This window comes from Rhinolophus sinicus, chromosome 2 (assembly GCF_057876585.1).
Source record: "Rhinolophus sinicus isolate RSI-liver-muscle chromosome 2, RSI-T2T, whole genome shotgun sequence".
NCBI classification, from domain to species: Eukaryota; Metazoa; Chordata; class Mammalia; order Chiroptera; family Rhinolophidae; genus Rhinolophus; species Rhinolophus sinicus.
Window position 1 is genome coordinate 16819847 of NC_142502.1, and position 27014 is coordinate 16846860.

Sequence of the window (27014 nt, forward strand, 5' to 3'; positions counted from 1 at the left end):
TAGGGAGGCTGAGAAGTCCCGAGATTTGAAGTTGGCAGCTGGAGACTCAGGAGAGATGGTGATACATACAGTTTCAGTCCAAATCAGAAGACCCAAAACCCAGGACAGTTGATGGTGTAAGTTCTAGTCCAAGTCTGAAAGCCTGAGAACCAGGACAGCTGATGGTTTAAATTCTAGTCTGGGGCAGGAGAAGACTGATGTCTGGCTCACACAGCCGGGCGACTGAAGTTTCCTCTTACTCAGCCATTTTGTTTGTTCTGCTCAGGTCTTCAATTGACTAAATGAGGTCCGTCCACACTGGGGAGAGCGATCTGCTTTACTCCGCCTACCCGTCCACGTGTTAATCTCATCCAGAAACACCCTCACAGACTCACCCACAATAATGTTTGACCAAATATCTGGGTTCCCTGTGGACCATAGAAATTCTCACCTAAAATTAAGCCTCACAGAGGTATCTGACCTGAGTGAGGTGAGTGATATATAGAAACCTGTGTCAAGAAAGATGTTGAGTTAGTTAAAAACGAAACAAAAAAAACCTCAAAAGCTAATTTGAATGCAAGTATATGTACATTAATTTAAAAATACTCTATTAATTATAAAAATTGTGCATTTCTTTGAGCAGAGGCAGAAGTGAAATATAGTATTTGACAAGAATTCTATTGGACCCTGTGCATAATAGGAGCAAAGTACAGTTTGTGCAGTTTGTTCTTTGGGCAGCTCCATTGCAAAGAGGCCCATCAATCAGCAGGAAGAAAGCAGGAAGTCAGCAGAACCGAGTGTCAGCTGAGAGATTCGAGAGCTTGACAGTTTATAATAGATGTAAGAATCGTGAAGAGGCACAGTCAGACACTAAAATGCATCTAATAAAGAAAATATTTTTAAAGGAACAGATGTCACCCTGAAGACAAATGAAGATTGTGTACTTTTATGGAAAGAGGATTATAGAAACATTTGTCTTCATTCGTTATCTGGACCTTGTGAAATACTTTTCATTATCATTTAATACTAAAGAAATCATCTTGGTGCCTGAATGTGTGTGAAGTACACTGAGTTAAAATGACACTGGCTTTATGGGGATAAAGAATTTAAGAATTATTCTCTTGCCACAAAGAAATACAAATCTATAAATTTGTAAATTTTTTTTCTAAATGTAGAGATTTGAGAATTGGATGTTTTGTATAAATATTAAAAATAAAGCACTAGCACAGATCACCAGACCTTATCATCAGCTTATCTGATAGCTGAAGAAATTGAGTCCATGAGCGGTGACCTGAAATGGTCAGTCACCCAGCTAGACAGTGACTGAGAAAAAACCCTTGGTTTCTGATTCTCATTCCTTCTCTCTTTCCACTGTTTAATAGGATATTGGAATCTAGCAAGCTCTCTCACGTGGCAGACATAACCTAGATGTTTCCACACACATTATTTTCATTTAGTCTTTAAAACAATCCTTGAAATTCAGGTGTGGTTAGGATTTTCAATCTCCTTTTATAAGTGAGCAAAACTGAGAGTTAGAGAAAGAAATAATTTTTTTCACGGGTACACACAGCTAGGAAGATACTCAACTAAGATTCAGTCAATTCTCTTGACTGCAGTCCTCGTGGTCTTTTGGTGACCTGCCAAGAATGAAAGAAAAAAATTAAGTTGCACTTGGGGACAGATTTACTTTTACTTTCTCTCTTCTTAATGGTAACATGCATTAATTTTTTTTCAGTGTTAAGCTATGAATAAAGCCTTTGATTTTTTTTGTATGCTCAATGGTAGTTTTTTAAATATTTGAACTAAGTAACGGTGACAAAATGTTGAAAGTAGACTGAAGTACTCAAAGCATGCGGAATGCCTGGTTAAATTTTGTAATCAACCGAGGACACAGCAGATCACCTGCTCATTTCCTATGACCCAGAGATGTTAATGATGGTTATTGATAAGGACGCTTGAAATATAAATGAAAGTACCAAATTTGTTTTCAGCTAATATGGCATCATGATGTACTTCCTCCCAATATCTGTCCATTTTCATTTTATTGACTATTTTAAAATCATAAAGTAATAATGCTTGTCACAAGTGGAACAATGTAAAGAATAATGACATCCAAATCCAATCTGGAGTGCCCGCAACCGCCTGTAGGCTCATAAAGATAGGAGCATATGCAGGCGTTTTGTGTGTTTTGTTTGTTTTTGCCAAAACAGAAAATGTTATGTTCATCATTCTATAATTTGCTTTTTTTATTGGAAAAATTTCCATGGTCATTCCCACAAGTTAATCTTAGACATAGATCTCTTTTTCAGTCTAGTTTCTTTGTAAATACATATTTTATATAAATAGAACATTATCTTGTGTGTGTGTGTTTAAAGTGGTTTTCTTTCTTTTTTTTTTTTTTTTTTTGCTTGTCTCCCTATTCCTTTCCTCCTCCTTTCCTCCAAACACAAGGCCCCCAAGCTGTGTTAACCGGCATGTCTCTTTATGCTTTTATTCAGTCCATGTACCATGCACACACACGGTATCACATCAGATGTGAGGTACACTCTTTTCCCCCCCACAATTTAACATCTCTGAAATTGTAATAAAATTTTGAAATTGTAATATGTCTTAAATTAAATCATAGATTTAATAAAATGTGACATATATATATATATATATATATATATATATACATACATATATATATATATATATATATATATATATATTCAGAGATGTTATATATATATATAAACCTTTTCCTGACTCTACTTCACAAAAAAACAAGATCATTTTTCACATACTTTTCTATATTTTTCTTTCTCTTTTACTTTGTGGAAATCCCTCTAAGAAAAGTGGCATAACCATCATCCTTTTAAAATATGTCTTATAATAGATTCAATATTCCTGTGGTGATGGGCCTCTGTCTTTTTCCTAGTATTTCTTTTTAATCCTGCAACAAAAATACTGCAATAAACATTCTTGTTCATCTCCCCTGTGTACTGGTGCTTTATTTCCCCGGGATAGATTCCAAGGAGTGGTGTTTCTAGTTTGAAGGGTGTTATATTTTTTATTTCAGTAGTGCTATCAGGTTACTTTACATAATGGTAGTAGCAGTTTACCCTGTTCTTGTTATTCGTTGCTACATAACAAACCATCCCACGTCTTAGTGGCTAAAACCAACACCGATCACGGACTTTATCCATGACTCTGAAGTGTGAGTGGGATTCGGTGGGGGGTTGATTTGGTTTTTCGCTCTCCGTGTGTCTGGGATCATAGCTGAGACGATTTCCATTTCTCAGGTCTAGACAGCTGAGGGCTAGCCAGACCTCTCTCTTTTCCCAGAGAGTCTCAGGGCGGCTCCATGTCATCTCTCAAATAGAGGTCCCTCCAACATGATTGTCTCAGGGCTCAGGTGGAAACTGCAAGGTTCTTCATAAGCTAGTGTTTGGGATCCCTTTCAATCACTTCTTCCCTGTTCTATTTGTCAAGCAATTCACTGACGTGTAGCCCAGTGAAGAGCAGGAGGAACAAACCGTCCACACGTCTCATGGCAATGAGCATAGGACTTGTCTCGGAATCTTTCTCAGCCTGGACCTTATCACTCTTGAAACGTTTTGTTAATTTGACAAGTAAACATTGGCAAGTCATTGTTGCTTTTATACGTCCGTTGAGTACAGGTCACAATGAACATCTTCTTACGTGGTGACTGGCCACCTGAAACACCTCTTCTATGAAAGTCCTGCTTCTATAGTTTACCGCTATGATCTGAATGTGCTCCCCCCAAATTCACATGTTGAAATCCTAATGCTCAATGTGACAGGATTAGGAAATGGGGCCGTAGGGCAGGAGGGTGAAGCCACTATGAATGTTTCATAAAAGGGACTCCACATTGCTCCCTACCCCCTTCCACCCTGTGAGTTCAAGGTGAGAAGGCGGTCTCCAACCTAGCCTCCAGAACGACAAGAAATAAATGTCTGCTGTTTATAAGCCGCCCTGCCTGTAATGTGTTGTCATAGCACCCCAGAGGGCTCAGATACTTACCTTCTAGTAGCAGGAGAAAGAAGTGTGAACAAGTTAACAAAAGAAGCAGAATGAACTTGGCATTTTCAAGGAAAGGAAAGAAGACCAGTGGAACTCCATCACAGTGAGTGAAGAACAAAGTGGTCAGAGCTTCCAGCAAAGAAGTAGTAGGCAGGGGTCAGACTGTGAACAGCCTTGGAAGCCTCAGTATGGAGTTTGGCTCTTATTTTAAGTATTAGAAGAATCCTTTAGATGCTTCACTCAGGGAGTAAAATAGTTTGTTTTCCTTTTATAAATATCACATAAACTGCTGTATGGAGAACAAACTGTGGAGAGGTAATAGGGAGGCAAGGAGGCCGACCATCACTGAAGGGAACGGAGGGTAGAGGCTTGGGCCAGGGTGGCCTCCGTGGAGAAGGAGAGAAGTAGACAAGGGCAGAGAAAGTGGGGAAGTAGAAGTGAGAGCGCTTGGTCATGACTTGAATGTAAGGGAAAGTGGGAAGCTGAGGAAGGTAATTGTACAATTTATTGAGACGGGGAATCCTGGGGGAAGACTAAGTGTTGGTGGAGAAGAAAATCAAAAGTTCTGGGCTTTCTAGGTTTTTAAAACAATGAGATTAAATTCACATACATAAAATTAACCATTTTCAAGTCAAAAATGTAGTGACATTTAGTACATCCACAGTGTTGTACAACTGCCTCTATCTAGTTGCAAAACATAAAAGTTCCATTCTGAACAAGTGTGATGTCAAACAGACATCTGTGACCCTGTTGTTCATGGAGAGACCTTGGCTGAAGATATAAAATTTGGAGTCATGGTATTCAGGGCCATGGGACCGAATGGGATCACTTAGGGAGTGGGTGTAAATACAGAAGGTGTCCCATGTCTGGTAGAGAAAGAACTAATGAAGGGCATGGAGGAAAAGCATCCCCTGTGGAAGGAAGAAAACCAGGAGCAAGCAGTGTTTCAGAAGAAAGTACATTGAACGCTGCTAAGAGCAGAGCAGGCCCCATGGATATGACAACATGGAAGTTACCAGTGACCTTGACAAGAGCCAGTTTAGGAAAATGAAAATGAGAGACGCTTGACTGGGGAGAGTGAAAGAGAAATGAGGTGTGGAGACTGTGAGTGTAGACCAGTTTGATCACCTTGCTGTAAAATGGAGCTACAACCGGGGAGGTGTGACATGGGGTGAAGGAGTGTTTTGAATATGGAAGATATGAGAGAATGTTTATGTGCTACTGATAATGGTCCAGAAGGGAGAGATAAATTGATGCAGGAGGGAGAGGGGAGCATTGGAGGCAAAGCACTGGGGAGGTGCAATAGAAAATCTGGCACACAAGGGGGGAGGTGGCCCAGTTAGAGCCTGAATACTCCTACCGAGATGACAGAGGGGATGGCAGGGAATATGTGTGAGATGCAGGAAGGCTGGTCAATGAGGTGGTGGGACAAGAGGGAATTCTCATCTAGTTGTTTCTTATTATCAAGGCAGTAAGGAGAGCAAGTAGGATGCCTACTCCATCCTGGGGCCTTAGGGATTTGGAATATGAGGGAAAAAAGTAGAAGGTTATAGTGAGAAATGTCATTAGGGTGCAGTTAGGGCAACAAAGTGAAGGGTGTGAAGAGTAGGAACGTTTGCTAGTGATTGTAAGTTTTAGGGACACAGAGGAAGAGATTGGGAGGAAGTGTGTTCAGGGGGTGGGGGATGCGTGTGGAAGGAATGAGGCAGAAGCGTGGGAGTGGAATCCTGGTGACGATGAAGCCTCAGCTCTGTCACCGTGTGGCCACAGAGGTAAAAGGACAAGGCTGACAGATTCGCCTTGAGAGTGTCTCGGGAAGAGAGACCCCCAGCTCAGCTCCACTCCATGTGTGGGGCCACTGAGCAAAATTCTCCCCCAGAGGAGCAGCCACCCTGGCACTCGCAGATCCCAGAGTGATTGTCATTCTCAGGATGCTTGGCCTCCTGGACGTCACAGGGTAGTTTCCTGGGGTGTCTGGGTGTCTAACTATAATGAGATTGAATGCCCTCTCAGGTCCTTTCCACGTCTAGAATTCCGGATTCTAAAAATTGTTTGCTAAGGGATCACCTATGTGCAGTTTGAAACGTTGTGTGGAGCCTTTTAGGGGGCTTACCAATAGAATTTGAACATATTCATGTCTTGGGAGCCTATTACTCAAAATTCAATTTTGTTAATATAAAAGAAAATGTTATGGAGGCAGGGTTGTACGACGGAAAGACCACAGGAGTTGTGGAATCATACAGATTCTGTGTTTAAATCTAAATTCCTTCCCTTCCTAGCTATGCCATCCTGGACAAGTTACTAAATCTCTTTCCTTAAACCTCAAGCCTCCTCCCCCCTTCCATAATTTCTCTTGTGTAAAAGAGTCAAGAGTATGAAATGAGGACATTGGAAGGCTCCTGGCATATAATAAAGATGAGTTGGCTTTTCTTCTCTGTTCTGAACATGGAAGTCTCAAGAAATATTTCCTAAAACCAGGAAAGGAATAAGGAACAGGACATGCAGCAGGAATAACTTTCTTTTTTTAATAGAAGCTGTTGGAATATTCTGAAATGTGTTTGAAAGTGGAGCACTCAGGGCCCCTGGCAGGACAGAGGCAGAAGGATGAGTAATAGGCCCAGGGAAGCATGAAGGAAGAGGCATCGGAGAGGTAATTGTGCAGAGGATGCTAAACATACACATCTATTTCAAACCAGGGCAATTCATTTGGGAGAGTGAAATGGAAGCAGGGCCCACACAAGGTATTAAGGCTGGAGTGACCCATGCGAGAAAAGGAGAGCCGATCAGGACGGACACTTGAGTTCAAAGTCAGAGTGACGCCTGCAAGCAGGGAGAATTAGGAGGGAGGCTGACAGCAGAACTCCTAGACGTGTTTGAAGGTATGTGACTCCACAGTCAGATGAAAGAAAGGCAAGAGGGCTTTAAGTGGTTTCCAACGGAATTGCTATAATGAATTTACAGTGTCATCTAAACCTAATTAAATGTATTAGTAACTGATCTGAATATTAGGATTGGAGCAGTATTTCTAGTTTCTCTTTAAAGAAAAACAAAGAGAGATAAAGCCTGATCACTATTGCTCTTGGAATTTTCCTGGTCAGGACTGCATGATATGCAGTTCTCAGAGTTTGGGAGCTCAAAACAGGAGAGCACACCTTGTGGAGGCTTTGCTCCCATCCCACCTTGGACAGCATGAAGTCCAGCAGACCCACGGAGCGTCATGACCACAGACTCTGCATCCGAGAATGCACGGGGTTGTGCAGCGCAGGTGCCAGCAGATGGAAGACAGTTGTCACCAGCTATTGGGGGATAACTGCTGGAATTGGGAACCTGAGCGATTAAGGAACCAGGACTCAAGGCCCTGGATAAGCTCAGGGGTCTCCATGGGGAACACCAGTTGGGAATTCTTGGTGAGAAGATGCATGCTGTAGTTTTGTGCTTTTAGGGAAAGGATCACTTTAAGGAAAAGATAGCTAACCTGCCCACATAACGTATCACTTCCCTTCTCTTGCACACAGTGGGAGGCCACCAGGACACGCCCCTCCCCATCCTGGGCTTCAGAACCCAAGGAAAGTATCAGAACTTTTACACGTATGTAGTGACAGCTTCAAAATAAAGCCCATGCCTCATGTCAAATGGTTGATCATGAAACACTTGGGGAAGTGCATAACACGGGAGGAAGGAGTAAGATTTCGGTGGAAGAAAGGACATGTGTGCTGATAGAAGAAAGCAAGGGAGGCCAATGTGATAGACATCAAAGACTGACTCATCCTGGCCCTAAGGGCTGTGCTGGAGCCCACACTTTGGGGCTGCACAAAGAAAGGAAAGGAGCCCTTGCTACCACAAATTCTGTGACTCTGGGGCACAAGCAGCATTTGGCCCCCATTTCAGCATCTAGTACCAATGGAGGCAGCAAAAGAAGGAGCCCCCACCACTGCACAGATCCAGGGTGATGCGAGCATTTGGCCAATATCAGAGATCACCACACAGCTCTAGCCTCAGCGGGAGGCCTATGGGGCAGGTTTTGGCTAGTTTCCCATGTTATCAAAGCAGGACTTCCTGAGGGAACTGATTTCCTACCTAGATTTCTTAGACTCCGAGGACTATGGAAAAGTCTTCTAGTCAGCCAGTGTTACATTATATTATGACCCCCAACCTTCTCCCCAACCCAACAAATAACTGAGTTTAGTCATTTGGGAAGTTATGGTTCGTTAAAGACGAGATAGAGGTATCTAGGCATTTAACCCACACACGGTACCCATTTCTTCTTACTAGTTTACTCGATTGCAATTTCTACCTTTCTTTAGACTATAGTTTCAAATGAGGATTTCAAGTCTTTCCATGTGAAGCTATTTCACAGGTTAATGAGAAAAAAAAAAGACAATAAGAGACAGAAGATTAAAATGATCTCCTGTGGATTACAGTATTCTTTTTCATCTAAAAAGCTGAATTTCAATGTTCTTCTCTGAGTAATTAAGTAGTGATCATGAAATACAATGAGAATCTGATTGCTTACTTCAAATCATCATATGACTTGGCATGGCTTCCATTCCTGCCTCTGCCTCATACATTTGACTTGTGTCTTATGTACCATACAGGCAATCTTATTTAAATTAAACAGAGTTTCAAATATAGATACACAGTACAGAATATAAAATGTTATAGAGTTAATAAGTTTTCAGAAACCAGTCGAGTTTTCAGGACTGTCAGAACTATAAAAGCCTTCAAATAAAATATTAGTCCACTTAAAATAAAGGACACTTTTATATTTTATATTTATGGAGAAATTTCAAAGAACATAGCAGCTACGGAAAATTTGTGACAAAATATAGACCTATTAAAATTTAGACAAAATATGAAATATATTAAATATATATATATATACATGTGGGTATATATGAAAGCTTAGGCATATGTGTAAATATGTAATGTATATATCATACTCCAAACTGGTCTCCCTTTTTCAAAATATGTTCAAAAAATATGTATTACATATTTACACGTATGCATAAGCTTTCATATATATATATATATATATATATATATATATATATATATATATATATATATATCTTGAGTTTTATCAATTTAGCAACAAATACTTGTATTGACAACTCCTCCTTGACAGGTATTGTGCCAGACACTGGAGTTACAAGGACGGCTAAGAAGTTTCTTTTCTCAGGAAGTTCATCATCTAGAGAGGAGATGCACGGATGAACAACTAGCTGGCCCACACTGTGACAAGGACCCAAAAAGTGGTATAACAAAATAGTTGTAGCAAAGAAGGGAGAGCAATTAATCATTCCTGGAGGCATGGAAGGCTTTCAAGAGAAAACGACATTTCAGTTTGGCCAGAAAGGTTTAGGGGGATTTTCTCAGACTGAGAAAGCAATGAAGGGTGTTCTAAACATGAACAAGAGCACAGAGAACTGACAGCATGTGTTGTTAGGGCAGCAGGGAAGTGAGGGAAGTGTGTTTGGCATGGTATATGGTGCCAGAGTAACGGAATGTAAAAGGTCGATTGTTAAAGAGCCATATTGCCAAATTAAAGCTTTGAACTTCACTACAGGTTATTGGAGGAGCCTTCGAAAAGTTTAAAAAGTGAATAGCTTAATTGGAGCTGGGATAGAATATACTGGAAAAGGGGTAACTGAAAATGGGAGACGGTTAGGAGTCAAGTCAGTAATAAGATGGTGACGCACAGGCAGTCACTGAGCAGGAAAGAAAGAAAGGATAAATGTGAGAATCATTTGTGAGGTAAAAAGGACGCATCGGTGATGGATTAAATGTGGGCATTAAGAAAGAGAGAAGAGCCGGTGCTTCACAGATGTCTGCGGTGGGAAAAGGGTGTGATGTTTTCAATGATGTATTTCCTCACCCCACATACAAAATCCCTTGCTCTCTCCTGCTCAGGTAGCAAAGGCACTTCGCTCTCCTTGTCCTCAAGTTAGTGTCACTAGTGAAGAAACAGACAGAAAGACAAATGTCACTGTCACTGGATATAAACTCCAGGGCCGTTTCTTGTCTTGTTCACTTTTCTATTTCTAATATTCAGGACAGAATCTGACACATCCTGGTGTTCAGTAAAGATCGGTTGAATAAAAAACAAGCTGACATTTGCATTTCAAAACGGAATTTGGGAGCTCATGACATAGACAATAGCTTTGAGGCAAAAAAAAAGAAAAAGAAAAAGGGAAAAACAAAAACAAAAAAAGAAGGTTTTTGAGTAAATTGGCAGCTTAGGTTTAAACATCCAGAGCTGCTGAGTTCCTGGCCTAAACAGGAAGCAGACAAAATGATTTCTGTCCTGTGTGTCCGGACTAGATGATAATCTAACAGGCTGGGGTGGGGAAAGCTGCCAGGGCTCTGAGCTGGACACCGTTCAGGGATTAGCTCCCAGGAGGCAGAGGAATGATGGAACTCACTGAGGAGTGTGAGGGCCTAGAGTAGGGGGAGTGAGGCCTCATTTCCCTTTGCAGCCCAGGAGGGTTCCCCACACCGTGATGGCATGAGAGAAGAGATGCCCAGGTGGCATGACTGGGCCGAGGGCCTAAGAGCGCTCCCCAAGTGTCCAGCAAACCAGAGGGACACAGGACAGCATCTTACCTGAGACTCGGGACAAGGGGGGTTAGATCATTCTTCTGAACACATATCTGGGAGCCAGAGTCTGAGGAAAGAGGGAGAGAGCATATTGAAGCTTCTGGCATCTGAAAGTCTTCCGAGAGTCTGCAGCAATGAAAAATTCAAAAGCCAAGGGCTCTGAGAAGTATTTTCTCATCGTCTGAAAGAGTGAAGAAAAAATGGGATTCCTGCAAAATTGTTTTTCATCTGTTGTATGGTGCTTCCTGAAGCACCCCGTTACCTAAGATGCAGGTGTGTGAGTCACATGTTCAGTAGCTTCTCATAATAGGACCCATGCATCAGAAAATACAGAGGAAAGGAATTTTTAGAAGTTCTTTCTTGCACCCCAAGGTGGTTAATCTAGGACTATACGTGATTACCAGGAGGCAGAGGGAATCTCATTTCCAAGTTCTCCTACTAATGGCAAACATTCGAGTGCTTACTACCACATCTCATCAATTCTAGAGCCACTCTCACATAGTTTGCATGTTGAAAATCAGAATATGTCTTAAAAATACAATTATCAGCATTTTTGTTGGTAATACTGATAATAGAGCCTCCAAGTTTAAGGAAATGCTGTATGCATCAGCTATTATCCTGAGCATTTTACATGTCATTGATGTAATAATCACTACCATTTTACCAACAAGTTTAATAACCTGCTCGAGGCCACACGTATCATGGAGCACAGCTTTAAAGGAGTGTCCTCTCCGAGAGCAAGCTCGCTTGTACACTGCCATCTCTTAGGTTATAGAGTAGAGGGGGCCTTAACGGCAAGGCCCACTGTTGAGTTTCGTTACCTACGTTATTACATGCAGTCCTAAAAAAGTCGAATATAATTGGTACTGGTTTTATTCCTATTTAATATTTGAAGGATGAAGTGTTTACAAATGGTTAAGGTCACACTGATAGTAAACAGAAAAAACGGACTTGGACCCTGGCCTGATCCAGGCTCTCTTTTACTGTCTAAATAGAAAACAAAAGTTTTTGAGAGGTCGGCTGCTCCGTAAAAGAACAGGAAAGCACATCCTAAGTTCAGACGATTTCTATATTTATTTATAGAGATATTTTATCAATGATCTGTGAAAAATACGTGAACTACACTATGACTGAACACCAAAAAGTGTTTACTCTTTTCACCAGATAGAAAACATTAACAGGATTCTGGTTATTGTGTTCTAAAAGGCAACTACCTACTAATTTTAATAAGATCTTATATTTTGATGGTAGTTGGCAATAAATGCATCCGGAATTGGCTTCCTGGAGTAATACATCACAAAGATGAAATTCAGTTGAAACCAAAGATGCTTGTTAAATTCAAACACATTTTAACTCATTGATTTCCATTAATTATTCTACTAAAGACAATGTATCGATGGCCTTTGTCCTGATACGAGCAGTCTTCCCAATACCTGATTTGCTGATCACCATACAAGACTTGCTACTTGTTCTCTATTCTATTTTTGACTCACAGAGCCTCTAAGGGACAAACATTTTTAAGATCATAAAACCTTGTATTTGTGTGCTACTTTTGTTCTCTAATGACTTTCAGAGGTTATTTTATTATATCCCCACTAACACTGTGAGGTAAGTAAGGCCAATATTTAGATCCTAGTTTTAAGCATAAGGAAAAAGGCAAATAGAGGTTGAGTGGCTTGGAAAAGGTCATGGCATAGCTCACTCTAAATTTAGGGATGGGATATTGACCTACTGATCTTCACACTCAGGCCAACGTGCTCGGCATTTGAAAGGAGATTTTATATATAGCTAAAAAATGTATACACATTTTAAGAAAGGAAAAAACTATTAAAATTACGCTGATGGTAACCACTTTGAGCACCTCTTGTAATTGCAGAAGTCAATGACTTGTATTCATCTTTTGTTGTCAGTATATATTGAGTATTATAATTTTAATACAGTTTTTTTCCTTTCTTAAAATATGTATATATTTTTTGGCACCGTGTGTGTGTGTGTGTGTGTGTGTGTGTGTGTGTATTACACACAAACACATAATGCCCACTTTTAATGAAATTAAAAATGCATGGCAAATCCACTTGCCTAACAACTAACCAGTACTCATTCATTGAGTTTTGGTTATCAGAAGGACTAAATAAAGTTTCCAGTAGACTTACCATTAGTAAGGTTATGTAATAGAATTTATAAATGGATTCATTGCCCTGTCTTATCAAGAGTATTTGTTAGGAGAACCACACCAGGTATGAAGAAGGTTCATGAGCATCAGGCAGAAGAAATATACAAAGAAGTCCTGACTATCTCATTCACCCTGACTAGTTTAAAAGCATGGCTTAAATAAACAAAGAAAACATGAACTTGTGTATAAATTAATGCAAATACACTGAAAAAACCAAACTAGCATTTGAGCAGTCTAGATTTCTTTTCCTTACTTTCTAACTTACATCATGGCATAGCATTTATGAACACATTTTTGACAGTCCTTTTGGATGTGAACAGATATGAAAAAGGATTATGTCCTATTATTGGTCTTACTGTCTGGGCCACTGGTTCCCATGGTAGAGGGTGGAGGTAAGTGCTAGAAAGGGAGGAAGGTCAGAGGGAGGGATCACTCTTGGCAGTGTTCTGGAAATTTGTGGGGATTTTCTTTGTTGTGCTTCTACTGAGTAACCTTAAGATTTACATACTGAAATCCAATTTTTAAAATTATAAATCACATTCATTTCAGAACTCTGGTGCATTAAGACATACAGTTTTAAAAATTGCATGTATGGAAAAATATATTACCTATGAAGTTCATTAGAGGATAGTAAAGAAAACATCCAAAATATGTGTGATGTAAAGGGGAAATTGGTTCTGGGGCCTTGGTCTAGATCAGGGTTCTCAAAATGTGGTTTGTGGACCACCCGGGAACTTGTTAAAAACACAGATTCTTGGGCCCCACTCCAGACTTACTGAATAAGAAACGCTGGCCCAGCAGGGTGTGTTTTAACAAGGTTCCCAGGGGATTCTGTGCTCAAGTTTGAGACCCCCTGCTTAGACTAGTGATATCTGCAGTGACCTTATTGTTAAAGGTACATGGAGTGTTACTTCTTCTGAAACGTGGTCTTCTTTTACACCCATACACTGCTAATGATTTCTCGGAATCTTGGATCTCGCAAGTGAAATCATCATCTGGTTAAACAACATAGGGTAGCGGCTAGGACTGAGCCTGAGGGCTGCCAGTAAGTACTTTCTAAAACATCAGTGCTTACACTTTAAAAATCTCTGCCTCAGCGCAGGCCCTCTGTGTGCTACACTGGTGTTGCTTTATCTGCTGAGATTTTGAGTGTAGGTTACAAGTAGGGATGGAATTATCTGACACTGTTTTTATTTATTAAATTTATAAAATTTAGAAATCCACCCAATATTTAGGGGGTACCCTGAGAAACGTTAAGAATGATAGTATTCCTCCTGCCACTAAATCTGCAAAGAAATGAGCTTGGTTAAAATAAACATTATTAAAGAGTATAGCGATTTGGGGTGAGAGACATCAGCGATAGAGACAGAACCGAAATGGGGGGAGGACAGAGGAAGTGCGAGAGACAGTGTGAGGAAGTAAGATTCAGAGATAAACTCAGTCAAGGAGAGATGCACAAATGGGTCTCCTGCTTGGGAAGAGCACACACACACTTATTTTGAAATAGTAATACTATTGGTTTACCGTTCCTCAGAATATCCCTAGAGCGCCAGCACTTTAGATCTTCCACGGATGACAAATTTGCAACAAAGATGCGAATTAAGAACTTGAGTTTGATATTAAAATTAAGCCCTCAGATTTCGTTATTTTGCTAGTAACAACATATTCTGTATTATCTGACATTGTTTTTATTTATTAAATGTGTATCTTTTTTATGCTGTTTTTAAAGGGAGTTATGAAAGACAATAGGTTTTGTTTTTTAAAAATAGTGTAAAATTAGACAATATGACCAAAATGAAAGGTTAGAATCTTTCCATTGTTTTGAGTGAATAGAATATACACTACAGTATTGATGTTAAACAGACAAATAAAATTAGAAAAAAATGACTTAGAATAAGTCTGTTCTTTAAAAGATCCCACTTACAAAGTGAAAAACATGTATGACGTAGCAATCATTATACATTTTTTAGAGTAATGGAAGAAAATAATTTTTTTCCTATAAATGTGAAGTTACAATGACAAGTATATTTTTGTCTGCAAAAGTGGATGGCACTGTTCCGTTTACACAGGACACACTCTAATTAAGTTTCTTTAAAAAGCCATGAACAGAGGCATGAAAGCAATCTTTTAGTTTTTAAAATTTTATCACGTTCTGCCTATATTTTCTGGAAAAATACTAAAACTTGTGGTTAATAAACCAGATGAGTGAACCAAATGATCTACATCACTTTATAACAAATAACTTAGGAAGACATTTTGTTCCATATAATAACTTTCTAGATTAAAAAGTAGCTATTATGAAAATTAACCTTTGTAAAGTCTGTGGTTTTCCCTTGTTACAGGTGCTGGAATCTCTTCTTCTTAAAGGCTGAGAGTAAGGTGAGACATGACTGCCACCGTGTGGGCAGTAATGTTATATAGATTTCAAAACCAAATAAACCTTTGTACAGAGCATGTAAAATATACTATAAACAAGGTTGTTGTTGGATTGAGCTTTGCAAAACAAGTTGTTTACTAGTAGGTGTGAGACTGATGAGACTGAAGTAAAAGTAAACATGTTTATGTGTAGCGCATATACATGAAAATAAACATGTTTATGTTTATGTGTGAAACAGCCTAACAAAATTGAGTGGCTCAGTTCACCAAAACAACTTTTGGTTATCACCTAAGAAGTAAACAACTTGTTTTGCAAACCTCAATCCAACAAGAACCTTGTTTATAGTATATTTTATATGCTTTACACAATCTTCAACCTAGTAAGATAATTACCATATTCTTTATTCTGAAATGCAATGGAAATGATGATAAATGCTGTTAGATCTGCTTTGAGTTACATTATTCTAGACCCATTAATGTGATGTTCATTTTTGGTACAAGTAGCTGGACACTGATACTAGCAGTATTAACTAGCAAAATGCCAGTTATCTACCACCTTGCTACTCAAAGTATGTTTCCCCAGACCAGCAGGATCCACGGTATTACCTGGGAGGTTGTTAGAGATGCAGAGTTAGACGCCCTGACAACCTCCAGTCAAAGATGGAGGTTGTTAGAGATGCAGAGTTAGATGCCCACCTTGGGCGCCCTGAATTCGAATCTGCATTTTAATAAGATGTCCAGGGGATATCTGTACACACCAGAGGCCGGGGAAGTGCTCTAGCAGCTAGCATCTCCATCTTTGACTCTCATTCCCTACTGTACCCCCTGCATGCAGGTGATTTTTACCTAAAAGTCCACATAGTTAAGAAAAATGTAGCTTGCCTTACTTAAGTTACTTGATTAACTTAACCTTTCCCTTTGCAAAAGATAAAAGGAATCTATTTTATCTATTATTTGCTTAGGCTAAACGAATGGGTTAATTCCACAATTCAGAGAAAAAAAAATTACCACAAATTTTCCATAGAAAAGGGCTTGTTTAGCTTCAGGAGAGATTAGAGTATTTTATTTTGCCCAATCAGAGCCCTTCAGCATAAAGAGACATTCATATACATATATATGAACATTTTCCAGAAACATTAATGTATAATACATTTTTTTAAAATACCAACTTAACGGTATTTATTTACAAAAATATTTCATTACCTAATTTTAAACCTTTTGCTCTGATGACAGTTTGTAAAGTACAGGAATGCAAAATAACTACAAAGTTTACCACATTTTTAGTGTTTGCAATAGTGTTTGTTTGATTTGTGTTAAATGAAACAGTACACAGAGATGGGTTTTTACTGTATTTAAAATGCATATTCCAGCATTTACCTTTGAGATAGTTACTGGACAGAGCAAGATATAAAATAAACAAATTGCAGCAACTGAACACTGTCTGCATGTACAGTTTAAGGTACACGAGTTAGAGCTCTATACCAAGCATGCTTGCCCCTGAATCTTAGAAAAACTTCATCTTGCTCTTTTTAATATTGTTTTTGGTGATGCATTCACAATGAACCAACAGTATAACTAGAAAGCAAAATGTTTTTTCTGGTTCTAACTACCATGTTAAGCAGAGGTCACACCTAAAGCATCACAGTACCATTTATTTACCAAAAAACAAAAAGTAATTAAAAATTTAAAACATGATTAACCCTCTTTGCAGTGCTTCCTGTTGAGGTGAGTCTGTCATCAGCCTCCTTACATTGTCTTCAGTGGAAGCAAAGTTTATACAACATGAAATACATAGCAAAAGTATTTGAAAAAACGCAACTTCCAAATAAATAGGATTCCTTGCCATTAGCCAATATCCATTTTAAAACCCTAAGCCAAACAACCTACAATAAATGAATACTGATTTATTTACATCTCATACACTATAAAACTTTAATTTGAACTATGAGCCTCATTGTGAAACACTGGCAAAACTGACATTCATGATTTTTCTGATGTAAAGAGTGTAAGAAAAAGAGCAATTATATGTAGCCCTGGACTACTGTACTTAATTGTAAATGAATTGTGCCTAATAATGTAAGACTGTGTAGTCTTAACTGAAGAAAGCAATGTTATAACCCTGATAATTGGGAAGTTGTTAAAACCATTTAATTCAGCTGAGAAAGGTAAGCTAAAGTTTTCCCTTTAATTTTTGTGGTTGTTACAACTATTTTCTGCCCACAGAACTTTTAAAACTTCTGTGGCAGTAGTAAGATTAATATTCATTGGAAAAAATAATCCCCATAGCACTTTAGAAGAAATTGATCAGTGATGAAGAGTGTAATTAACAAAAGCTGTAAACAGTATCTTCACATTCATTTTCAAATGAAAAAAAATTATGGGCATAAATTTCAACCCAAGAGAACGAACAGCCTGAAGGGGAAAAGAAAAAAAAGGAGGACACTTAAGATAGAAGAGTGCTCTTTTTCAAACTAAATACGGATTAAAAAGTCTAGGAATATTGATCAAGTATCAAACTGATAAGGAACAAATTCTATAAACTACAAAATAAAAACCTTCATTGACAAAAATACATAAACTCTGTTTTCATTTTTGGAAATTTATTTTTAAAAAAGGTAGAAGAAAATACCTGGAAAACTATTTTAAATATATATATATATATATATTTTAAAACAATAGTGAAGGTAGGCATCCAACAGCAAGCTGCAGCTATTGAGAAAGATCTTGCAACTATCGTTGTGGGCATTGTCCCCAAAATAAAATTAATATTTGAAAATGCTCAATAGAGGGTTTTTAAAACCATAGTAATGATATCTTTCCTGTCATGTGTGAAAACTTTTGAATGATGTATGATTCTTTAAAATTAATTGTATCTCGATATGAGATATCAGTATTTCTTATTATAAGCGTAAAACATAATTTTTTGTATGGATAATATACATACTTTTTAAGTACTTTGACTTAAACTTAACAAGTTCACCATTTTTAAAATTAAAGAGTACATTTATAAAAATTCCATTTTAAAACTAAAAGTTAATTCTCTAGCAGTATGTATAAATATAACATGTTACTGTATGATCTTAAAACAAATCTGAAAGTGTTGCAATAATTTAAGACCTAGAACACTGAAACACATAGCAAATGATTTCACTGTATTTTATCCTTGAAAACTATATAAAACCCTATTAAAGGTTTTAAAATTATGATCAGTTTAATTGTTTAAGGTGTAGCTAGCAGCATATTCGTGATTTTGGTGTTTTATACATATGTACCACTTGATTTGAACTGAGAAATGTGGATTGAATGATAATAAAAAGTTTTTATTACCTAAAAAAGTGCAGAAAAATTCAAGTTTAAAGTTCAGTGCTCTTTATTTTGAAAAAAGAAAAAAAAAAGGCCAAAATCCCAAAAGTTAAAATGTAAAGTAAATCTTTGCCACAAAAATTTTACCTTTGGATATAGCTTTTCTAATGTCACATGAGAAAATGCCTTAAGCAAAATGTATATGGAATATAGAACTCAGGGTAAAACTTTTAACTCTGCGTTGGCTTCCACATATTTTTCCTTTCCTCAGCTGTTTCCCCACCACTCCCTGTAACCTAAAAGTATGTAACACTTTCAGACTTGTTTAAAACACTCACACAGCTACATGAAATAACTTCAGAGGTACCTACAATTTAGAAGGTCTAAGCAAAAGAAATGCTTCTTTCTTTAAAGTACTGTACTTAATTAAATTGCAATATACTACACACAACACAGACAAGTAGCAGCATTTTTTTTCACATCCATAAAGTCAAATTAACTTAGTAATAGCTCAGTTATATCTATAGCCATTTTTTTGAAACACTCTGTACAGTTGAAATGCAAACCAAGGGGATTAAGATGATGCAAAACTTCAAATGGAGATAATATACAGAATTTGTCAGAATATAAGATTCCAAATAACTTTCTAAGCAAATACATATGGACTTTAATCTGAAGAGAGAAACGAACTGGGTATGTGCTACACATAGGGAAGCCACTTCCGGTCGACAACTGCTAATCAATGAATACTTCAGTGATTTTATAGCCAAGGACAAATGCAATGAAGAATGTTTCAGGATATGGAGGAAGCACATGAAATCTTTCATTTTTCTAACATTTTCCATTTTGACTTTTTTTTTTTTTTTTTGGTTTGTTTTCCTGAAATCTTAGCTTGCTGGTGACTATTTCTGCATTTAAAAAGAAAAAAAAAATAGAGATGTTATCTCTCAAATTACAATAAATTCCCTGGGTTAGTCATTACTGCAGACTGTCTCTTATCTACAGACTGAATCAAGTAAAACTTTGAGAAGCTTAGTCCCTATTTTCAAAAATACTTCAAGCTTTCTAATCCTAAGTAAGTTTCTAGTGTGCTGTGCATAATTTGCAGATTAATTTAAAAATGAAATAAAATAACCCAAAATATTCAGATTTTTTTATAAAAGCCATCTCAGACGTATCTACTTCTCTATTTGAAAATAATTACAAGATCGGTTTATTTTATATACAACAGGAAAAATGACAGTAAAAATGAAGTTGGTAGACAATTAACAAAATAACACAGCAAATTAAACACCTGGAGCCAATATGTCCTTCCACGTGAACGGCTGATCAACCAATATATTACTTTATTTAGTGCTTCTCAACTTCCAATCCGTAACTGTTGATTTTATAGATGACATTCACAAAACTGTTCTTTTAAGAAATGGCCTAATACTTTCTGTGACATAGCATGGAACAATGGGTTTATTAGACAATATATGATACAGATTGAGCAATTTGTAAACTGCTGAATTACCATCCTACAGCTGACATTAACTAAACAGAAATATGCTATTAATAGATACTTTCTATAAATTCAAAACCTTTTGAAAGGTGCTGTATTTTTAAAATATTTCTTTTGGCTTGATCAATTATCTCTATCGCATATATTTAGTCCCTCTCTAATGACAGTCAAAGTAAGTTGTAATGTAAACCTTTGTGTCCCATAGTGCATGTTATAAAATGTAAACAAAAGGCTTTTTTAATAAAAAAGAGTAAAGAGGAAAAGATGCATAACAGACTACATGAACTTGAAGTGTTCTACATATACCTTTAATGATCATATAGAATAGAAAAACCACCATTTTTGCTATCAATTTGTGCTCTGATTATCTCAATGCAAAAAGAAAATGGTTTTAAACAATTTTTTATAGAAGAAAATATTCAAATTTCATTACTATTAAATGTAATGCTTCTATTTTGCTCTTCCTCCGTTGCTTTAATAACAATCGATACAATCTCAGATGAGCCTGCATTACAAGCTGACTTACTTCCAAGGTCTACCAAGCCGTCTCTTCCCTGTCTGCAATGCTATTTTAGGAACCAGTCATTTATTATTGTACACTGATGGTCTCATTCGCATTATACTCCAATACAGAAATAATTTAGTTACCAAAATGCACATATTTTCCTTTCCTTTTGGCTTTTTGAAACCTTGAAAGGACATGTACAGATTTATAGTATATTTCTACAGAAAATATTTTGTAGGTTATCAGACTAGACTCTTATATAGATAATTATTGACAACAGATGCTTGTAATTTTCCATGCGACAGCATGTGCGCTAAGATTCAACTGGCTCATCACCTGAGTGTACTGGAACTGTTAGCAAATCAAGGGCATTTTAAAAAGGGAGCTGAGCACTTGACTGAAATAATGAAACAATTTTTTTTTAGCAATTTTAATTAAATAATGCAAAGGTACATTTGGTTAAACATTTTATAAAAATTCAAGCAAAATTAAAAACTTAGCCAATTTCAACATTTCTACCAATTTAACCAGTAACTATTTTGGTCAAATCCATCTTCAGCTGAATTCATGAGAACAAGACAAGGGACACTGAAGTATTCTCCTCACCACAACGGAGGTTTTTCTCACTTTCCACACTGCATAGCCACGACATGGAAACTCCCAGAATGATGAGCAGTTCAGTCATGCTCTACACTTTTCTTTTCAATGAAAAGTGATGTATCACCTTGTTTTGCTTTTGACAAAATATGGACTAAACACAAGTATACAATAACAAGAATCCAAGAGTAGCCCATACACAAGTCAATCGTGTGTATGTTTTTATTATTGAAAGCCCACCATTCAGCTTATCTGTCTAAAGATATGGTAACAAACAGTTTGTTGCTTTTTCACTAATGATACTGATGACCAGTCAGTTTAAGGGAGGGAAGGTCCAAGACAGCTCTTTATTATTCAGTCAATGAAACAAACGTTAACGATTTCAGCTTTAGAACTTCGAACTTATTGCCTCTCCCTCAGAGGTCAAACACTGATGGCAGATAACAGCACAAATCTTTTGGCATATGAAAGTTTAATGCAGGAATGAGCCAGGAATGGTCCCTGCCATGTCTCAACATCCCCCATTGTTTCTTCATCTGTATTGTGTGACCTGCTCAGTTCCCACACTGTCAACTCCTAGCTGGCACACAGCATGTGAGCCCTTCGGAATGGGGGAACAGTCCTCGGTTAAAGCCACGTGACTGACGTAAAACAGTGCATGACTTAGGAAAGAACAGTATCCAGTGATGAACATCCCTTTAATGTTAACTTTCCTAAAGTAAAATCAATAAAGTAAAAAAGGAAAATTCATTTTCCTTTTGGCTGAAGTTGGACTTAGTTGGATTTCCGGTTGTCAGAACTGGTACCACTTCTTATCTTTGTATTTCAACATCATCTAAAGGGAGAAAACATGAAAAAGATGTTTTAAACATGCCAGAACAATACTCGTAAGTTACAACTGATTTCTCTATGTTTTCAAAGTACTGTATGATTCTAAGACATTCTATCATGTTACTATGTTGCTTACTTCAAATCAATTCATATTGAAAGCAGTCAGAATTGTTCCATTTAGTGGGAAAAAAGACTGTAATGATTAAGAATTAAGATGTGTAACATAGTTAAATTTGGGCGAGTGCATTCTTTGGTGACCTAAACTAATAACTTATAAATACGGTAATTTCAGTTTTCTAATTTGAAATAAAAATAATGTTTACAAAACCTGGGGTGTGAAAGGTCAGGAATATTACTACTACTGCCATCTAAAATTTGCTGAGCACTTTCTCTGAGCCAGCACTGTATGGCTCACTTTCCCTACAGGAATTCATTTGGTCTTCAAAACAACTCTATGAGTTAGCCATTATTATTCTCCTCATTTTATAAACGAGAAACTGAAGCTTATGGGGATTACCCAATGTAACAAAAGGGTGCAACTGGGATTTGAGCCCACATAGTCTGATTCAAGAAACCATGATCTTAAATATCTCAATGTATTGTCTTCCTTTGACTCACAAATATGGCTCAAGAATATCTGGTAGAAGGGAAAAGCAACCAGTTTGAGACTGAGCTCTTTGCTAAATATTTAGCGTGTGGATATACTCTGAAATTGACTGAAGTGTCATATGCCTTGGAGATGACAGTCAGGTGCAGGGTTATGCCAATAAAATTCTTGACCTAGACTGAAGGCTGCTGGCCTGATCTGAGGTGTGTTCAGCCTGGTACAACGGCTGACAAGCGACCTCGAAATCTCTTTGAAGCCCTGGACCAATCTCTTCCAGGTCAAGTTACCTCCTTTATGCATTCTTGGTGTCAGCATTCTTAAGCCAGGAAGAGATGACTTTTGACTGAAAAATTTAAAGATCTATTGCTGGCAGATTGGGTACTCGAACATAAAATAACCTTAATATGGTATTTTTAGATGACAAATTTGAAATGTCGTCAAGGGCATGTGTAAAGCATCACTGAGTGGCAGACCTGTGTATCAAAATGAAGAACGTGCATTCTACCTACAGGCCTTTACATTCAGTGTTTCGGGCATATCCTGCTGGCCAAGAGAGCATATTTGTATGAGGGCCAGTTAGGGAGCCCGACTTTACAGAATGTTTCTAAGCTCCACCATGATTTCCTGGATCAAGATGAATTCATTGCAGAAATGCACTCTGCTACTCCTCTGTATGAAGAGGTCCTCAGACAGATCTGATATTGTTTATTTGAATAAAAGTGTTTGCCAGTGTTAGTTATTCAGATCTCCCTAAGGAGTCAAGTAAGGGAAATTATTTCCTTCAGAAGGAGAAACCAGTAATAGAATCAGAGGCATTTCGGAAAGTTAGCTTTGTTACTGCGTTCCCGAAGAAACGGCCCGCAGAGCTTTGTTTACAGAAAACCCGAAGTTGAGCAGGTTCCCTGGGATTTACAAACTTCAGGAAAAGACCAAATGTTACTGACACAGGTTCTTGTAATAGTTCCCTCTGGTGGCAAGTCAGGGTCTGGCAACAGTACAGAGGATACATGAAAATTCATGAGTAGATATGCTATAGCTATAAAAATACAGTAATTTTCATACTTGTTTTACCCAAGATGTTTTGCTTTTTGTTTAAGTATTTGTTTGATAGACGTACCTCATGAGCATGTTTCGAAAACGAATCTGCACTGGACAACATGGCTGCGGTTCTTTCCTCCAGGTCTCCGAGTTTCTGGCCACGTTCGTCCAGTGCCAGCCTGGCGCGGGCTAATTCACCGACCACACCAGACGCTGCTCCTTTCACACCTTCAATGCCACCTGGACCCGGGATATGTTGTGCAAGACTTCTCGAAGCCTTTCCTGAGGCTGATTCCCCAACTGCACGAATGAGATAAACAAAAGGGTAACTTAGAAATATTTATGTTGTTCACTTACACTATGTACATTGATAAACACTGTATTCTCTCCTAGTTCATATATAGCGGGACTTGTGCAAAAAAGGCACTGGTAATTATTTGTTGAAATGAATAATGGATAAAGTGATACCAATTTATATAACAGTAAGAAGTGTGGAAATACTGAAGATACAGTAACTTAAAAATACTTAAATACAAAGATTTAAATTTAAATATACAGATTTAATTTAGTTTATTCACTCCACACTTTGTCTTACTTAAAATACTATACTCAGGCATAGAAGTAAAGAAAATTAAAGAATTTATTCAGTATTCTATTTCAGGCTCCAAAAGTTATAGATATGCTCTAGTCCCTTTTTCTCTCCATTTATGTTGTCACTTACCAAATAGATCACATTTTTTTCCTTCAAAAGATCTCAGGAATTCATTGCTTCCTTTCCCTTTGTAACCCAGACCCTGATTACCTTAACATCTAGATTCCTGTAAATGTCTTAAATCTGTTGTCATATTTCCTCATCCCTCAGCATATATTTTTCTTTAGAAATATAATTCACATGCCATAAAATTTTCCCCTCAACAATTCAGTAATTTTTAGTTTATTAAAAAGGTTGTGCAACCAGTATCACTATCTATTTCCAAGCATTTTCATCGCTACAAAAAAACAAACAAACAATTTTATTAGCAGCTGTTTTCCATTTCCCTCTCTTCTCAGCCCTTGGCAATCAATAATCCACTCAGTCTATAAATTTGCCTATTCCTAATGTTTCATTTAAATGTATTTATACAATATGTGCGTGGCCTTTTGTGTCTAGCTTCTTTCACTAAAATAATGTTGTCAAGGTTCAACCATCTATTCAGCTTTTGTAATGACTGAACAATATTCCATTGTGTTATGGAAGAGATGACATTTCCTTTATCCACTCATCAGATGATGGACATTTTGAGTTGTTTCCACTTATAAATAACGCTGCTACGAACATCTGTACAAGTTTTTGGGTGGACATGTGTTCTCAGCTCTCTTGGGTATATACCTAGCAGTGTAATTGTTGGGTCATGATAACTTTATGTTTAACTTTTTGAGGAACTGCCAGAATTTTCCAAATAGGTTACAGCATCTTACATTTCTACTGGCAATGTGTGAGGGTTTCAATTTTTTCACATTCTTGCAAACATTTGTTACTGTATGTCTTTTTGATTACAGCCATCTTAGTACGTGTACTTCACTGTGGTTTTGATTTGCATTTCCCTAATGACAAATGATGTTCAGCATCTTTTCATGTGTTTATTGGCCATCAGTATATATACATATATATATTTTTTTTTGGAGAAATATCTATTCAAACCCTTTGCCCATTTATAATTTGGGCTCTGTGTCTTTTTATTATTGATTTGTAAGAGTTTCTTATTCTGGATAAGAGTTCCTTATCTAGTATTCTGGATACTAGACTCTTATCAGATATATCAGATATATAATTTACAAATATCATATTCTGTGGGTTTTCTTTTCACTTTCTTGATTGTGTTCTTAGACTTTTAATTTTGAGGAGATTCAATTTACCTATTTTTTTCTTTGGTTGCTTGTGATTTTGGTTTCATATTTGAGAAATTATCGCCTAATCTAAGGCCACAAAGCTTTATACCTATGTTTTCTTCTAAGAGTTTTAGTTTCTTTCTATGGAAGTCTTTAATCCATTTTGAGTTAATTTTTCTGTATGGTGTGAGGTCGGCATCCAACTTCATTCCTGTGCATGTGGTTATCCAATAGCCCTATTGGACCATCTATTGAAAAGACCATTTTTTCACCATTGAATTTTCTTGGCAGACTTGTAGGAAATCAATTGACCATACATGTAAGAGCTTATTTCTGGACTCTTAAATCTATTTCATTAGTCTATGTATCTATCATTATGCCAGTAGCACACTATCTTGATGATTACAGATCTGTAATAACTTTGGAAATTGAAATGTGCTAGTCCTCCATTTTTTCACTTCTTTTTCAAGATTTGTGTGTGTGGTTATTTTGAATCCTTTTCATTTCCATATGAATCTTAGGAACAGCTTGTTTCTTTCTTCAAAAAACCAGCTGGGATTTTGACAGGGATTGTGTTGAACGTATAGATTAGCTTGGGGAATACTGCCATCTTAGCAATATTACATATTCCAATCCATGGGCATAGGACGTCAATTCATTTATGTTTTAATTTCTTTAAATATTTTGAAGTTTATATTATATATTTTAGACTTCTCTTGTTAAATCATTTTTAAGCATTTTATCTTTTAATGCTATTAAAAATGGAACTGTTTTCTTAATTTAATTTTCAGTTTGTTCATTACTAGTGTACATAAATGCAATTTATATTTCTATTGATATGTATCCTACAATTTTGTTTATTAACGATAATAGTGTGTGTGTGTGTGTGTGTGTATACTCCTTAAGATCTTGTATACTCAAGAATGTCATTTGCAAATGTAGTTTTACTTCTTCCATTCCAATCTTCATGCCTTTTTTTTCTTTTCTTGCCTAATTGCTCTGGTTAAAGCAATTAGATATTAAATGGAAGTGGTGAGATCTTTTGAATTTCTATATAAAGTTTAGAATAATTTATAACTTTTTTTGCGGGGGTGTGCAAATATGTGTGTATATGCATTCATCAGTTTTGGGAGAACTGATGTCTTTTATTTAATCTTTTACTGCATGATATATCTACTTATTTGGGTCTTTCACTTCTTCACAGTTTTATAATTTTCTATTTTCCCCATGGAGGTCCTGAACATCTGTTAAGATTTATTAATATTTCTAGGTATTTTTTTAATACCATTGTGGTAGGCAGAATATTAGACTCCCCACCCACCCACCCACCCAAAGATGACCACTCTCTTATTCCTGGAACTTGTAAATATGTTACCGTACATAGGAAAAAGGACTTGCAGATGTGATTAAGTGAAGGACCTAGAGATAGCAAGATTATCCACCTAAACCCAATGTAATCACATGGACTTAAAAGCTTTTCCCAGAGAAAGATTTGGCTTCAGAAAAATAGTCAAGAGAGATGCAGAAAGTTGCTGGCTTTGAAGGCTGAGGAAGGGACCTCCAACTAAGGAATGTGGATTGCCTCCAGAAGCTGAAAAAAGGCAAAAAA

At 37.2% G+C, this 27014-nt stretch overlaps 1 protein-coding gene across 6 annotated transcripts in view; it reads right to left on the bottom strand.

Annotated features, from left to right (window-relative positions):
- Positions 1-21258: 21258 nt before the first annotated feature.
- STXBP5 (syntaxin binding protein 5) overlaps positions 21259-27014 on the bottom strand; it is a 158919-nt gene continuing 153163 nt past the window's right edge. For 3 of the 6 annotated variants that reach the window (XM_019746935.3, XM_074333689.2, XM_019746931.3), the window contains 2 exons: positions 23616-23836; positions 21259-21895 (listed from right to left, as the gene is read on the bottom strand). In XM_019746935.3, the coding sequence (XP_019602494.2) occupies positions 21854-21895; positions 23616-23836 (263 nt within the window). In that variant the 3' untranslated portion in view covers positions 21259-21853. The remainder of the gene's footprint in view (positions 21896-23615; positions 23837-27014) is intronic. The other 3 variants (XM_019746934.3, XM_019746932.3, XM_019746933.3) reach the window with 1 other exon arrangement.